Here is a 14,297-nt window from a genome sequence, read left to right as displayed (position 1 = left end):
TCTGAGGGTATAAACCCTTATCAAAGTATTCACAAGTTTCTGACTGAGTTAAAAGGATGGAGCTCCCCAAGTAAGTGACTTGTGAACCCCCTTATTTAGTGTTAAGTAGGAGTGTTTAAGTGTTTGGTTGATTAATTCAAAATAGACAAAGAGAATAAACTATTACCTTTTATATTGCCCTTTTCCAGACTAAATATCCCTAGTTCCTTCAGCTGATTTTCATATGGAGTAAATTTGGTCTTTTTTCATCCCAGTGGCCCACCTCTATATTTAATGTTCTTTCTAAAATGTGCTACCCAGAAATGAGTATGATACTCCATTTGTGCTCTGACCAGGGTAGAATATATACAGTAAAACCATCAACTTCCTAGATCTAGATACTATGTCTTTCTCAATATAAATGAATTATTGGATTGGTGTTCTTGATTGTCGTGGATCAATTCAGGTAAATTTCTTCACTGTTTCCTCCATTTTGTACCTAGGAACATCCAAGTGAAAGACTACATTTATTCCCATTAAATTTCATCTTATTAGGCTTAGTCCAGTATTCTAAACTGACAAGATCTTCTCCTGAATCCTATCATAAAATGTATTTATTATTAAATAATAAACTATCTCTCCTGACTTTCCATCACCTGCAAATTTTGCATGCATGTTATGTGTGTCTTTATCAAAGTCATTGATTTTTTTTTTATTAGTATGGAAGAAGTTACCAAAGCAGAAGATGGGACTGATTTCAGAGAGGGAGAGAAAGCAGTACTGGTAGTGGACAAAACAGATTAGGGAGTAGGTAGATAACAAAATCTGGAGAAGGGCTTAAAGACAACATGAGCTGCCTTTTAGCATTAAATTCAATAATGTGAATTGAGAGAGAATCCTGATCTTAAAGGATGGAGGGACAATTTGTATAGTAGAGAAATGGGTATTCACCCAGTAATCCACCAATCAAAAAAGGTAGGGACTGAGAAAGGAGAGCAAGATATAGCATGCTAGAAACCCTCACAATAACAATTGAGCCTTATTTCTCCAGGAAAGGGGGGTGGAGGAATGCTGAGCACTAGAGGATAGAACAGACTGCTACAGTGTAACCAAGTGTCTTGATCTCAGTTCCCATCACAGTTATTGGGACACACTCTTTGGAAGATGAAGTAAGTGAAAGGAATTCTGTGATGGGTGGGGAGGCACTAAGTCCTCAGAGCCCTATCCCTGACCATTCTAATTTGAGGTCTTTCACTGAGAAATGTGGGGGAAGGCTCTTTTCTGGGGAGATTCTGGCTCTTTCTTAAGCAAGCTAGGCCCTTCTGCTTCCAGTGACCCACTTTCTTACAATAAAAATAACTGTAGTACATTTGGTCAAATCACTGCTATTGGGGCCTATGACCCTCCTGCCTCTGTAACTGGATGAACTGGAAGATCATAATCTTATCAACCTTTTTGGTTTGCTCTGAAGATAAGGTGCCTTGGAACTGGTTGGCTCCATATAAGATAATACGTTTCCCCAGTCTGCCAATCTAACATAAACCTCTTGACTAGGTCAACAAGTTCTTTATGAAACCTATCAATTAAAAGAGAATTAAAGGTAGTAGTAGTAGTAGTAGTAGTAGTAGTAGTAGTAGTAGTAGTAGTAGTAGTAGTAGTAGTAGACGATTGTCTTTGTGCGTTTTTGTGCACAAAGATACTTGTGCATGAAAGAGATTTAAGTGGAAAAGCCGATGCACAGAGACAGTCCCACTCTCTTGGCGTTGGAAGCCTGGGTCCAGTGGTACGAAGAGTTGTTACACCTGGACACTTCCTCAGCTGCATTGGATGGCCGTGTTGTCCTTTGTGCTCCAACACGCCCTGAGCACTCCACAGTGCTTCGCTGCGTCGCCCTCTCAGCCGTTGAACCTTCTTATTAGTTTCTTCTGCCTGTTCCGCCGAAGCAGTCTTCACATGCTGGGTGAGCAAAGCTTTGGTTCACCAGGGGTCGACGACCCGATGGCTACCCTCACAAGGTTTAGCCGGCCTGTCGAAGCCGTTGCCCGAGGTGTGGCCGCTGCCGCATGCTAGCAGCTACTGGGAGCCACAAGTGAGAGCTGGATGTCAGGTAGGGGTCAGAGGCTGGAGAGCTGCCCTAGGAGGGCACGATAAGCCCTCCATACCAGAGATACTACCCCTCCCTGAACACCCCGTACACCCCACATATACATATACATATACATACATACATACATACATACATATATATATGTATATATATATATATATATATATATATATATATATATATATATATATATATATATATATATATATATATATATATATGTTTACTGAGAGGTTTAAAAATCCAGTTGGTTTAGCAGAGACCCCTAAAAGGTAGGCTGAGAGTAATTTAGCCTTGGTAAAAGAATGTATGAGTAAAATGAAAATAGAGAAATGGGAAGCAGAGGACAGACTCAGTTCCTTGCAGTCTGATGTGCAATCTATATTGACTGATCACTAGCAGATAACTGAAAATCTTAAGCAAGAAATCAGAGACTTATAGGAATGCCAGACAACTGATCCATCCTCACTGCTATATAGCCTTTTCCCTCTGACCATAAGAACACAAACTAATTCCTTATTGAGCCAGTCTATCCACGAACTTGTTCTTTCACTCCCTGAACAAAGGCAGAATTCTGTGCTATGGCAAATGACTTTCCCCAAGCTAGGGAACACCCTTTGTTTGTTTGTTTGTTTGTTTGTTTGTTTGTTTTTTGAACAAGAGTTCTAGGACATTCTTTCAACTTATAATTCTGGTTTGTTTGATTTATATAAGTTTGTTCAAATTTTAGTTGGATCAATGGATGCTGGTCATTGGATAGCCCAGTGGTCTCTGCTATTTATTAAATGCATCCTACTCTGGTGCTTTAATTTTCTTTCAAACTGTAAAGGATAATTTTAGTGCTTGGTCAGAAAAGGTGTGTGGGGGGGGACAAGAATTCCCCAAGGGCTAGTGGAGAAGGGTAACTCCAGGTGTTTCTGAAGGAATTACAAAACCAAAAATAACTTTTCACTGCCTCTTTTTGGGCTTTTTCCAGAGAGGCGTCTCTGGCTGGCAGCGTGCTAAGCGTTCTGACATTTTGGCATGGTGGCAGCTATTTGTCTGGGTTTTGGAGGTGAGTTTGCCCTTGAGCTAATTCAGGTTCAGGCATCTTGGCTGAGCCCTCTTGGAGTTCAGGCTGATTCCTTTCTCTTTTACTCTCCAAAACCTTACCTTCTAGAGCCTCTAATCTTCCCACCCAGCACAAGCCAGGTGGGAGAAATCCTACACCATTTTCTTCTCTCTTCTTCTTAAATTTCTTTCCACTATATTAATTAAATCACCATATATTTCCAGACTGACTTGGGTAATTTTTTTTGTTCGTTGGGATATCTATGGCAATCAATAATTAATATAGTTTAGGTCACAACGCTAAAATTATACTTTACATCAGTGGCTAGATGGCTATGTGGGGGCTAGATGGCTAGACAAAGGCTAGATAGTGGCTAGATGGCTAGATGATGACTAGACAACTAGAAGGCACCTACAGGATGGCTTTATGGCAGCTAGATGGCTAGATGGTCTAGACAACAGCTAGATGATGGTTAGACAGTAACTAGATGGTGGCTAGACAGCTAGAGAGCAACTAGAGGACAGCTAGATGGCTAGAAAGCTAGACAATGACTAGATGGCAGCTAGATGGTGGCTAAAGAGCTAGCAGGCTAGAGGGCAGTGGGAAGGCAGCTACTTTTCTTTTTTTCCCCTTTCCTTTCTTCTTTCTCTTCTTTTTTCATTTTCTTTTATTTCTTTTTTCTTTTCCTTTTTCCTTTCTCTTTCTTTTCCTGTTCCTTTTTTATTCTTTTCCTTATTCTTTTCTTTTTCTCTTTCTGTTTCTATTTATTATTCTTTTCCTATCTTTTCTTTCATTTCTTTTTCTTTCTTCCTTTCCCTTTCTATTTTCTTTCTCTTTCTTTTTTCTTTTTCTCTTTTCTTTCTTTTTCTCTCTTCATTTCCATTTTTCTTTCTTCCTTTTTCCTTTCCTTCTGATCCCAAGACTGATGGGCACATATATTTAACCTACTAAATTTTCTGACATGTGTTTGTCTGACTCTCTTTAGACAGCCTTGTTTCCCTCTCTTCCAAAGTATTTGTCTTATTAGTGCCATACTTAGTATGACTACCTGATTTACTTTATCTTCATTGCGTTTCATAACTCTCTAACTCCAACAATTAACTAGCCTCAGACTCCTCAAGAAATGGGGACTGTGCATCACCATTACTGGCTTAAGTATTGTTTATAGAATCAAAGGTTTTTTTTTTCAATAAAAATAATTTAAGATATCATTGAACAGATAGTTTTAATGGTCAAGGAACCATCGGGATAGCCTTGAAATCACAGTATCGACACAAGCATAGCCACTCTAGATGGGATGATCTCTTTGCTGATCAGTTTTTACAGAAATACATTTTTTATTCTAAAAATAGCTGACTTATTTCATGTACCATCAGTTCCCTTAATGACTATAAGCACTAAAGTTACTTCAGTTCATTTCCCATAAGAGGTGCTTTCTGTAGATATTCTCATGGTCTAACTCAAGCATTGCAAAACAATTTCAGAGACATGAGGGAATTATTTCTTAGTATACAATACTGTGTCTGGTACCATGAAGAGAAGTAAATGGGCACAAAATTCAGTGAATCTCATAGTATTTTCTCTCTATCTCCTGAAGGAGAGCAATGCTTGGATTTCAGCCTGAATTAAATCTGTCCATGACATAGAGATAATGGAATATGTGAACTTGGGTCCTGGTAAATCAAATCCATATGGAGAAAGCTTGAAATACAAAGTTAGAGCCAAGGAAAATATAGCCTAGTCACAAATATGAAATCACTATACTTATTCGGAAGTTCAGGGATTGTGAGTTATCACAAGTTCATTACTTTCATTTATTTTCTTAGGTGAAGTATTTTCCTATTAAATCTTAGTGCTTTGCTGCTTGATTTATGTTCTGTATACTATAAGTAAACTACATTGTACTGGACAGGGCTCAAACTATAATCCTGTTATTTTCATAAATGATTATCCCAAAACATCATATTCTAAATTTAGGAAAAGTGGTGAAAGTTTCTAGAATTAAGATGAGAGAGAGAAGATTATTAATACAACTCCATTTTTGTTTTCTCAGCAGAGAGGAAAAAAAGAACACTGATATCTTTTGCTTAGAGCAATTAAAAACATTATAAAGCATAGGAATAAATGAGCCTTTCCTTAAAATAATAAGTAGTGTTTATTTAAAATCATCAGCAAGCATCATCTGCAATGGGAATAAGTTAGAAGCCTTCCCAGGATGCTCATTATTAGCACTATTATTTAACACTGTACTAGAAATGCTAGTTTTAGCAATAAGAGAAGAAAAAAGAAATGGAATTTATTAAAAATAGGCAATGGGGAAATTAAACTATTACTCTTTGCAGATGATATGATGGTATATACTTAGGGAATCTTTAAAAAATCAACTATAAAACTCGTTTAGCAAATTTAGAAAAAAATTTAGCAACATTGCAGGATACAAAATAAAGCCACATAAATCATCAGAATTCCTATATTTTTCCGATAAAGCCTAGCAGCAAGAGTTGGAAAGAGAAACTCCATTTAAAATCACTCTAGACAATATAAAATATTTGGGAATCTATTTGCCAAAACAAACACAGGAATCATGAACAAAATTTAGGTAGAATTATCATTTTTATCATATTAGCCATACTGTGGAATGATCAACTGATAGACTGAGCTACTCTCAGCAATACTATTCTAAGGGACTTAGGACAAAGAACTGTTGGAGTCAGAATGCATATGAAAGCAGATGATTTTTCACTTGTTTATTTGGGTATATATTTTGAGATTTTGGTTTTATAAGATTATTCATTTACAGAAATGAACAATATGGAAATACATTTTGCCTGGCAATTCAGGTATAACCCAGATGGAATTGCTTGCCAGCTCTGGGGAGGAGGAGGGAATAAAGGAGGGGGACAATTTGGATCATACAACTTTGGAAAACTAGTGTGGAAATTTAGTACATGTAATTGGTAACTAAATAAATAAACGAAACAAATGTAAAACTGAATGATTACTTTCATTATCATTATTCATCTGGCTCTGAACACCCAGCATGCATGCAAGCAAACATCTACTGAAGCATGCTGGTCAGAACTCACAAGTGTGCAAGTGAGAACCTTGTACCCTGGTGTGAAGTCCAGAAGAGGAGAGGAGTGTCACAAAGAATCTCCTCTCTTTGAATTAGATACAAACTGTCTAACACATTGTTATCCATTTTTTTCAGCAGCAACTTAGGAGGCACAAATTAGCAGTCAGTTTGAGTTCAACACAATGTGCATTGCTAAGCTTGAAGTTGATTTGGCATTTTACCCAGGGTGCATGCCAACATGTTAACCATTACGGAGCTGTAAAATAAGTTTCCTCTCATTTTAAACTTTTAAAGTGATTTTACAGAATGATTTCAGGTCTGGTGAAAAAAATCAGCAGAGTATCACCAAATATTCTTGGGGGGGGGGGGGAATGGAACCCTTGTTGAGTGTATTTCATGTGAGCTGGATAGAGAATAAATCCAGAGTGCCTGGAATATATATTTCATCCTTGGATAGAGCTAGCCTAACACTGACATATTCTTAAATAAAAGACTCCCATTAGTAGTCTGCATGCAGAATGCTACCTCTGTTTGTTTTGTGTCCATGACAAATGTCTAGGATAGCAATTGGTTTTAGATTAGTTAAATTATTAGCACCTTTTAGGTGGGATTTCAGAGGGTAAAAAAGGGCCTCCTTAATACATCATTGGGGGGCAGTTTGTGGCTGGTTATTTCTGCAGGCAATTAATCTTCTATATGTTGCTGTTAGCATTCAGGTTTGGTGCGTGTGGCATTTGCTGACCTCCTCCTTCCTCCCCAAATCTGGGCTGTACTTAATTCTAGGCATGTAGATCTCTGTAAATGGAATGGACTGTAGCACTTCTAGAAGGAAACATTTCCCTTTGCAATGTATTAAATAAACTGTCTTTCCTGTACAAATTTACTTTCTGTTTATTCGCTCAATTTATACTTACTGAGTGCCTACTCAGTTAAAGACAGTAGGATATAGGTGCAATGGGAAATATTAAGATCAATGACAGGGGCAACAAAGTGGCTCAGTGGATAGAACACCCCACCTGAAGAAGGGAGGTCCTGGGTTCAAATCTAGACTTAGACACTTCCTAGCTGTTTGATGCTGGGCAAGTCATTTAACCCAAGTTGCGTAGTCCTTATTGCTATTCTGCCTTGGATCCAATAGTTAGTATTGGTTCTAAGACAGAAGATAAGGATTAAAAAAAAAAGAATAAAATTTACGTCCTTTAGGCATTTACAATTTTATTGTTGTTCAGTCATTTTTCAATTGTGTCCGACTCTTTGTGACTTCACTTGGGCTAATATGATAAAAATGATAATTCTACCTAAATTAATTTATTCATTCAGTGCCAAACCTATCAAACTCCCAAAAAACTATTTTATAGTACTAGAAAAAATAATAAAATTCATCTGGAAGAACAAAAGATCAAAAATATCAAGGGAACTAATGATAATCTTCCTTCCTTCCTTCCTTCCTTCCTACCTTCCTTCCTTCCTTCCTTCCTTCCTTCCTTCCTTCCTTCCTTCCTTTTGTTTTAAAACCTTCACCTTCCATCTTAGAATCAATACTGTATATTGGTTCCATAGCAAAAGGGGAGTAAGGGTTAAGCAATGGGGGTTAAGTGACTTGCCCAGTTATACAGCTAGGAAATGTCTGAGATCAGATTTGAACCCATGACCTCCCATCTCTAGGTCTGTCTCTTAATCCACTGAACCACCCAGCTGCCTCCTGCTTGGGATTTTCTTGGCAAAGATACTGGTGTGATTTAATATTTCCTTCTCTAGCTCATTTTACAGATGAGGAAATTGAGGCAAACAGGGTTAAGTGACTTACTTAGGGACACACAGCTATTAAGTGTCTGAGGCTAGATTTTAATTGGGAAGATGAGTCTTCCTGACTACAGAACTAGCATTCTATCCGTTATATCACATAGCTGCTACATTTTATTATTTTTTAAATTATATTTTAATTGTAACGCAAAACATACTTCCATATTGGTCATTGTTTAAGGGCAAATTCATACATAAACAAAACCCCAAAATAAAACCATAAATACACTGATGTGAAAGACAGTCGTCTTTCAGTTCTTTATCTGGAGGGCAAAAGCATTTTCTGTCATAAGTCTTTCAGGATTGTCCCATTGCTGAGAGCAACCAAGTTTTCACAGATAATCATTGTACCATGTTCTTGTTATTATGTACGATGTTTTCCCAATTCTGCTTATTTTGCTTTGCATTGGTTTGTGCAGATTTTTTCCCCCTGAAAGCATCTTGTTTATCATTTCTTATATCACAATAGTATTCCACCACCAACGTGTAACATAATTTGTTCAGCCATTTCCCATGGATGGACATCCCCCCAATTTCCAATTCTTTGCTACTACAGAAAGAACTGCTGTAAATATTTTCGTACAAGCAGGTCTTTCCCCTTATTATCTTTTCATCTGGTAGTGGTATTACTGGATCAAAGGATACGCACAGTTTTATAGCCCTTTAGGTATAGTTCCAGATTGTCCTCCAGAATGGTTCACAATTCCACTAGCAATGCATCAGTGCCCCAGTTTTGCCACATCTCCTTCACTTTCCTTTACTGCCATATTGGCTAATCTGATAGGTGTGAGGTGGTACCTCTAGCCATTTCATTTAGGGCTGGGAATTGGCACCTATAAAGTGAGGGTAGTTGGCCAACATCACACCAGGGCAGCCTATATACTGGGGCAATTGCAAAACAAAAACAAAAAAATATAATCACAGATCTAGTTGTGTATCCATCACAGTCATAGATAACACTGGCTAGCTCCTCTCCCCCCCATTCTTGCTTCTTCAGATAAGCATCTCACAGTTATATGTCCAGTTGTCCCAGAATATGAGACAGAAATTAGTCAGTTAATAAGCATTTATTAAACACCTACTATGTTTCAGACTTAGCTGGCAAATAGGAAACCACCTGCCCCCCCCGCCCCCCATTTCCAAGTCTGAGACCTTCTGGAACCCTCAAAAAACAAAGAAGGGATATTAAGCAGGAAGCACGGGGCCTCAATACTTGTGGAAGGATGAGGGGAGCTAGATTTACCCTGAGCCAGCAAACAGAAGGATGTAGGAAATGGAAACTGGCTCAAACAAGGTAAGTAGAAAGTATTCCCACAACCCCCAGAGATCTTTTGTGTATGGGGTGGAACCAGTGTATATGATTTTAAAAACGAATGAGTCCACAAGGATTTATTAAACATTTCCTTGGTGCCAGGCATTGGGAATACTCAAATAGATTGAAAAAATGGGCCTTGATGAGCAACTACATAGAACAGTGCCATGTCTGGAGTTGGGAGGTCCTGGGTTCGAATTTGGTCTCAGACATTTCCTAGTTGTGTGACTCTAGGCAAGTCACTTAACCCTGATTGCCTAGCTTTTGCTGCTCTTCTGTTTTAGAATTGATACCAAGATAAAAGGTAAGAGTTGAAAGGAAGGAAGGAAGGAAGGAAGGAAGGAAGGAAGGAAGGAAGGAAGGAAGGAAGGAAGGAAGGAAGGAAGGAAGGAAGGAAGGAAGGAAGGAAGGAAGGAAGGAAGGAAAGAAGAAAGAAAGAAGAAAGAAAGAAAGAAAGAAAGAAAGAAAGAAAGAAAGAAAGAAAGAAAGAAAGAAAGAAAGAAAGAAAGAAAGAAAGAAAGAAAGAAAGAAAGAAAGAAAGAAAGAAAGAAAGAAAGAAAGAAAGAAAGAGAAAGAAAGAAAGAAAGGAAGGAAGGAAGGAAGGAAGGAAGGAAGGGAGGAAGGGAGGAAGGGAGGGAGGGAGGGAGGGAGGGAGGAAGGAAGAAACGAAGAAACGTGATTAAGGTTAGATTTTGGGAAATCTGATTATAAATCCTGGTCTCTACCTCTATTAAGTAGCCTGAGAGGAGATTAAGGAAAACTTTCTCAATTTGTCAAGCACCCTGACCAATTTCCTTAGGCTATGGCTCACAAGTTTCTTCCACTCAACTGATAAATCTTTAGTTACTGTGATTAAAGGTTATGCATAAGCCTTTAACTTCTGGCACTATCTAAGGGAAAGTAGAGAGCTGGATTAGGGGGCAGGGATCACTCAGTGTTTTTTCCTGGAGCAATTCTGGTACCTCCTAAAACTACAAAAGAAGCCTGGGGCAAGCAACTTTAAACTCTCTAACCAACTTTTTTTTTTTTTAAACCATCTCTTCTTAGAATCTATATTGTGTATTGACTGGATAGTCTTCTCCTTTTTTTTAGTTTTTTTAAGGGAATGAAGATTGCTTTATTTTAATTAATTAATTAATTTAGAAAAATTTTCCATGGTTGCATGATTCATGTTCTTTCCCACCCCCCCTTCCACCCCTCCCTGAGCTGACAAGCAATTCCACTGGGCTATACATGTATCATTGATCAAAACCTATTTCCATATTACTAATATTTGCGATAGAGTGATCATTTAAAGTCAAAATCCCCAGTCATCTCCCCATCAAACCACATGATCAATGCTTTTTGCAATGTTTTTTCCTCTGTGTTTCTGCTCCCACAGTTCTTTCTCTGGATGTGGATAGCGTTCTTTCTCTTAAGTTCCTTGATATTGTCCTGGATCATTGCATTGCTGCTAGTAGAGAAGTCTGTTTCGGTATTAGTTCTTAAGGCAGAAGAGCAGTAAGGGCTAGGCATTGGCGGTTAAGTGACTTGCCCAGAATCACACAGATAAGAAGTATCTGAGGATTCAGGACTTCCTCTTTCTATAGACTTGGCTCTCTGTCCATCGAGCCAACTAGCTGCCCCCTCTCCAACCAGCTTTTAAAAATAAATTAGAATCCATTTGGGGAAAAGGAGATAGGAAAAAGCCATTCCAAGACAGACTGTGAGCTATGAGAGAGTCTGGGAGACTACATTGCTGCTGCTGTTGCTGCTGCCAGCTCCCATATTTTCTCTGGCCATCCATCCCCCAAGTGCAAAAGGATTTTACAGAGTAGGAAACTGAGGCTGATCATTGAGAGTCAGCGGCTTAAGGAGGTTTTGATTTAGGTCTTTCAGGCTGTAGGTCCAGCCTCTATTCGCGTAACCCCAGGGAAGAGAAAAGTAGAACTAGACCTGGGAAATCTCCAGGGCAGCTCCCTCGGCCTCGCCCAAATTAAAAAAAAAAAAAAAAGCAAAAGCGTCTCCTCTATGGTCTCAGAGGTAACTCCGCCCACTGAACTCTATGGTTCCGGGGACGGCTGGGAGGTCTGGATTTGAAACCGCCGGCGGGAAGATGGCGGCTGCAGCGCCCGATCCCGGGAACCTCCAGGTTCTCCCGCAGTGGGCAGGTGATCAGGAGCCGAGATGATGAAGCTTACGAGTCGTTGTGGGAAGCGGCGGCGCTCGTCGTCCGGATCGGACTCTTTCTTGGGATGGGGTAACAGCAGCAGTGGCAGGAGAAGGGACAGAAGTGGTGAAGGGATTGGGGTCAGTCCTCGGGAACCGGCGGGGCCGGTGCTGAGCCCACCCCCGGGCTTGGAGCTCAGCCTGAGAAGGAGCACCCTCCCCTCGCCAGGTACTAGGTTGACAGCCTGAGGCTGCCACGGGAGGCGCGGAAAGAGGGGAGGTATGGACTGAGGTTTGACAGGTTCTCTGCTTGGGGAAGGGCTCCTCCCGGATTGTAATTGACAATTGTCAATTTCACCCATGTGGAATGAATGTCACTTTCTGCCATTCGGACACTCCTCTCTTCACTTATCTCATCTTTCTCCCTCTTCTTTCTTTCTTTCTTCTCTTTCTCAGAGACTTTCAGAAAGTTTCATTTCTCCTCCTCTCCTCGCTACCACTTCCACTTCCCCCTCACATTCTCACCCCTCCCTTTTTCCTCCTTCTGTTTCTCCCTCTTCATTTATCTCCCTTCTTTTCCCAGTCCTTCCCCTCTTTTCCTCTCCTTATCTTTCTTCCTTCCTCTTCTCCCTTGTCGCTCTCCTCTTTTTCTCTCTTCCCCCTTCTCTCCTCCCTCTTTCCCGGTCTCCCTCCACCCCTTTTCTTTTCCTTTCTCTTCTATATCTCTTCCCCACCTCGTTCTTCCCTCCTATCTTTGCCTCCCTCATCTCCATTTCTTCCTCTCTTCTTCCTTTTCTTTACTTCCCCCTCTCTTTCTACTTCAACCCCTCTCCCTACCCCCTTTCCCTCTTCCCACTTTCTTATTTTCCCTTTCTTCCCCTTCCCCAACTTATTTGAAACAAACTTCAGTGTGATCAGTTTCTTTTGTAATCCTACTCATTTTATTTTTAAAAATGTATTTCTTTTGTTTTCATATCATATAAATTTCTCCCAGTAACCCTACCAGTGTCCAGAGCTATATAAGTAAGATGTTAAAAAATATATTTAATTTTAAGTTCTAGATTCTCTCCACTTCCAGTGGGAATGCAAGAGCTACAAAACCCATTACAAATGAGAAGTGGGACAAAAAGATTTTAAGCATTAGCCATGTGGTGAGGACAGGTTGAAAAAAAGAGAAAAAAATATGCTTCAGTTTGGCCATTAGTTCTCTCAGGAGTTGAATAGCATTTTTCATTACCAGTGCTTTTGGAAATGTGATAGACCATTGTATGGATAAGAGTTTCCATATAGCCCAAAGTCTGTTATTTTTACAATATTGCTTTTACTGTGTAAATATTTCTCCTGGTTCTGATAACTTCACTTTGCATCAGCTCATGAAGTCTTCTCGTTTTTTTTTTTCTGAAGCCATTGCCTGCATCATTTCTTATAGCACCGTACTATTACATCACATTCATATACCATAATTTGTTCAGCCATTCCCCAATTGATGGGCAACTCCTCAATTTCCAATTCTTTGTCACCACAAAAAGAACTGCTATATAAGACTTAAAAAAAGAAAAAAAAAGAAAAACAGCAAAACTGATTATACATAGAAAAACTAAAAATACATACAGTGTTCCATGCTCCAGGACCTCTCACTTCTGCAAAGTAGTTGCTGTGGAGAGAGGGTGTGCCTTCTCATGGTTGATCTTTAGTGTCATGCATGTGCTTTATAATTTTGGAAAATTCATGTTTCTTAAAAATAATTTTTTGTCTTTTGTTTTTACATCACCCACATTTCTTTCCATGTCCTCCCAACTTGTTTCCACAGAACCATTCCATATTATTAAATTTTTTTATTTAAGTATTTTTCTATGGTTACATGATTCATGTTCTTTTCCTCCTCTTTTCCCTCCCCCCTCCCAGAGCCAACAAACAAATCCACTAGGTTATATATGCATTATCACTCAATATCTATTTCCATGTTATTCATTTTTATAATGGAGTAATCTTTTAAAAACCAAAACCCCATATCTCTATACCCAGAGAAACAAATGACAAATCTAAAGTTTTCCTTCTGTGTTTCTACTCCCACAATTCTTTCTCTCGATGTGGATAGCATTCTTTTGCATAAGTCCCTTGGGATTGTCCTGGATCATTACATTGCTGTTAATAGCAAAGTTGATTACATAAGACCATCCCACAATGTTTCACTTTCTGTGTACAATATTCTCCTAGTTCTGCTCATTTCTCTCTGCATCAGTTCTTAGAGGTCTTCCCAGTTCTTTTAAAAAAAATTTATTTATTTAGTTAGTTAATTTAGAACATTATTCATATTCTTTCCCTTCCTTTCCTCCCCCCACCCTTCCCCTAGATGATGCACAATTCCGCTGGGTATTACATGTGTTCTTGATCAGAACCTATTTCCATGTTGATGTTTGCACTAGGATGTTCATTTAGAGTCTACATCCCCAATCATATCCCTATCAAACCATGTGATCAAGCAGTTGTTTTTCTTCTGTGTTTCTACTCCTACAGTTCTTTCTCTGGTTGTGGATAGCATCTTTCTCATGAGTTCCTCAGAATTGTCTTAGGTCATTGCATTGCTGCTAGTAGAGAAATTCATTATATTCTGTTGTGCCACAGTGTATCAGTATCTGTGTATAATGTTCTCCTGGTTCTGCTCCTCTCACTCTGCATCAATTCCTGGAGGTTGTTCCAGTCCCCATGGAATTCCTCCACTTCATTATTCCTTTGAGCACAATAGTATTCCACCACCAACATATACCACAATTTGTTCAGCCATTCCCCAACTGAAGGGCATTCCCTCATTTTCCAAATT

The 14,297-nt window shown here is 39.1% G+C and overlaps 1 protein-coding gene across 3 annotated transcripts in view; it reads left to right on the top strand.

Moving 5' to 3' along the window:
• Positions 1 to 11,403: 11,403 nt before the first annotated feature.
• The window catches only part of POLQ (DNA polymerase theta), a 141,434-nt gene continuing 138,540 nt past the window's right edge, over positions 11,404 to 14,297 (top strand). For all 3 annotated transcript variants that reach the window (XR_008911118.1, XR_008911119.1, XM_007493754.3), the window contains exon 1: positions 11,404 to 11,705. Coding sequence is in view for 1 of the 3 variants with exons in the window: in XM_007493754.3 (XP_007493816.2) it covers positions 11,495 to 11,705 (211 nt within the window). In the remaining 2 variants the exon portion in view is untranslated. The remainder of the gene's footprint in view (positions 11,706 to 14,297) is intronic.

Source organism: Monodelphis domestica, chromosome 4 (assembly GCF_027887165.1).
Source record: "Monodelphis domestica isolate mMonDom1 chromosome 4, mMonDom1.pri, whole genome shotgun sequence".
NCBI lineage: Eukaryota > Metazoa > Chordata > Mammalia > Didelphimorphia > Didelphidae > Monodelphis > Monodelphis domestica.
Note: the sequence above shows the minus strand (reverse complement) of the source record. Positions and strands in the feature narration are given on the sequence as shown.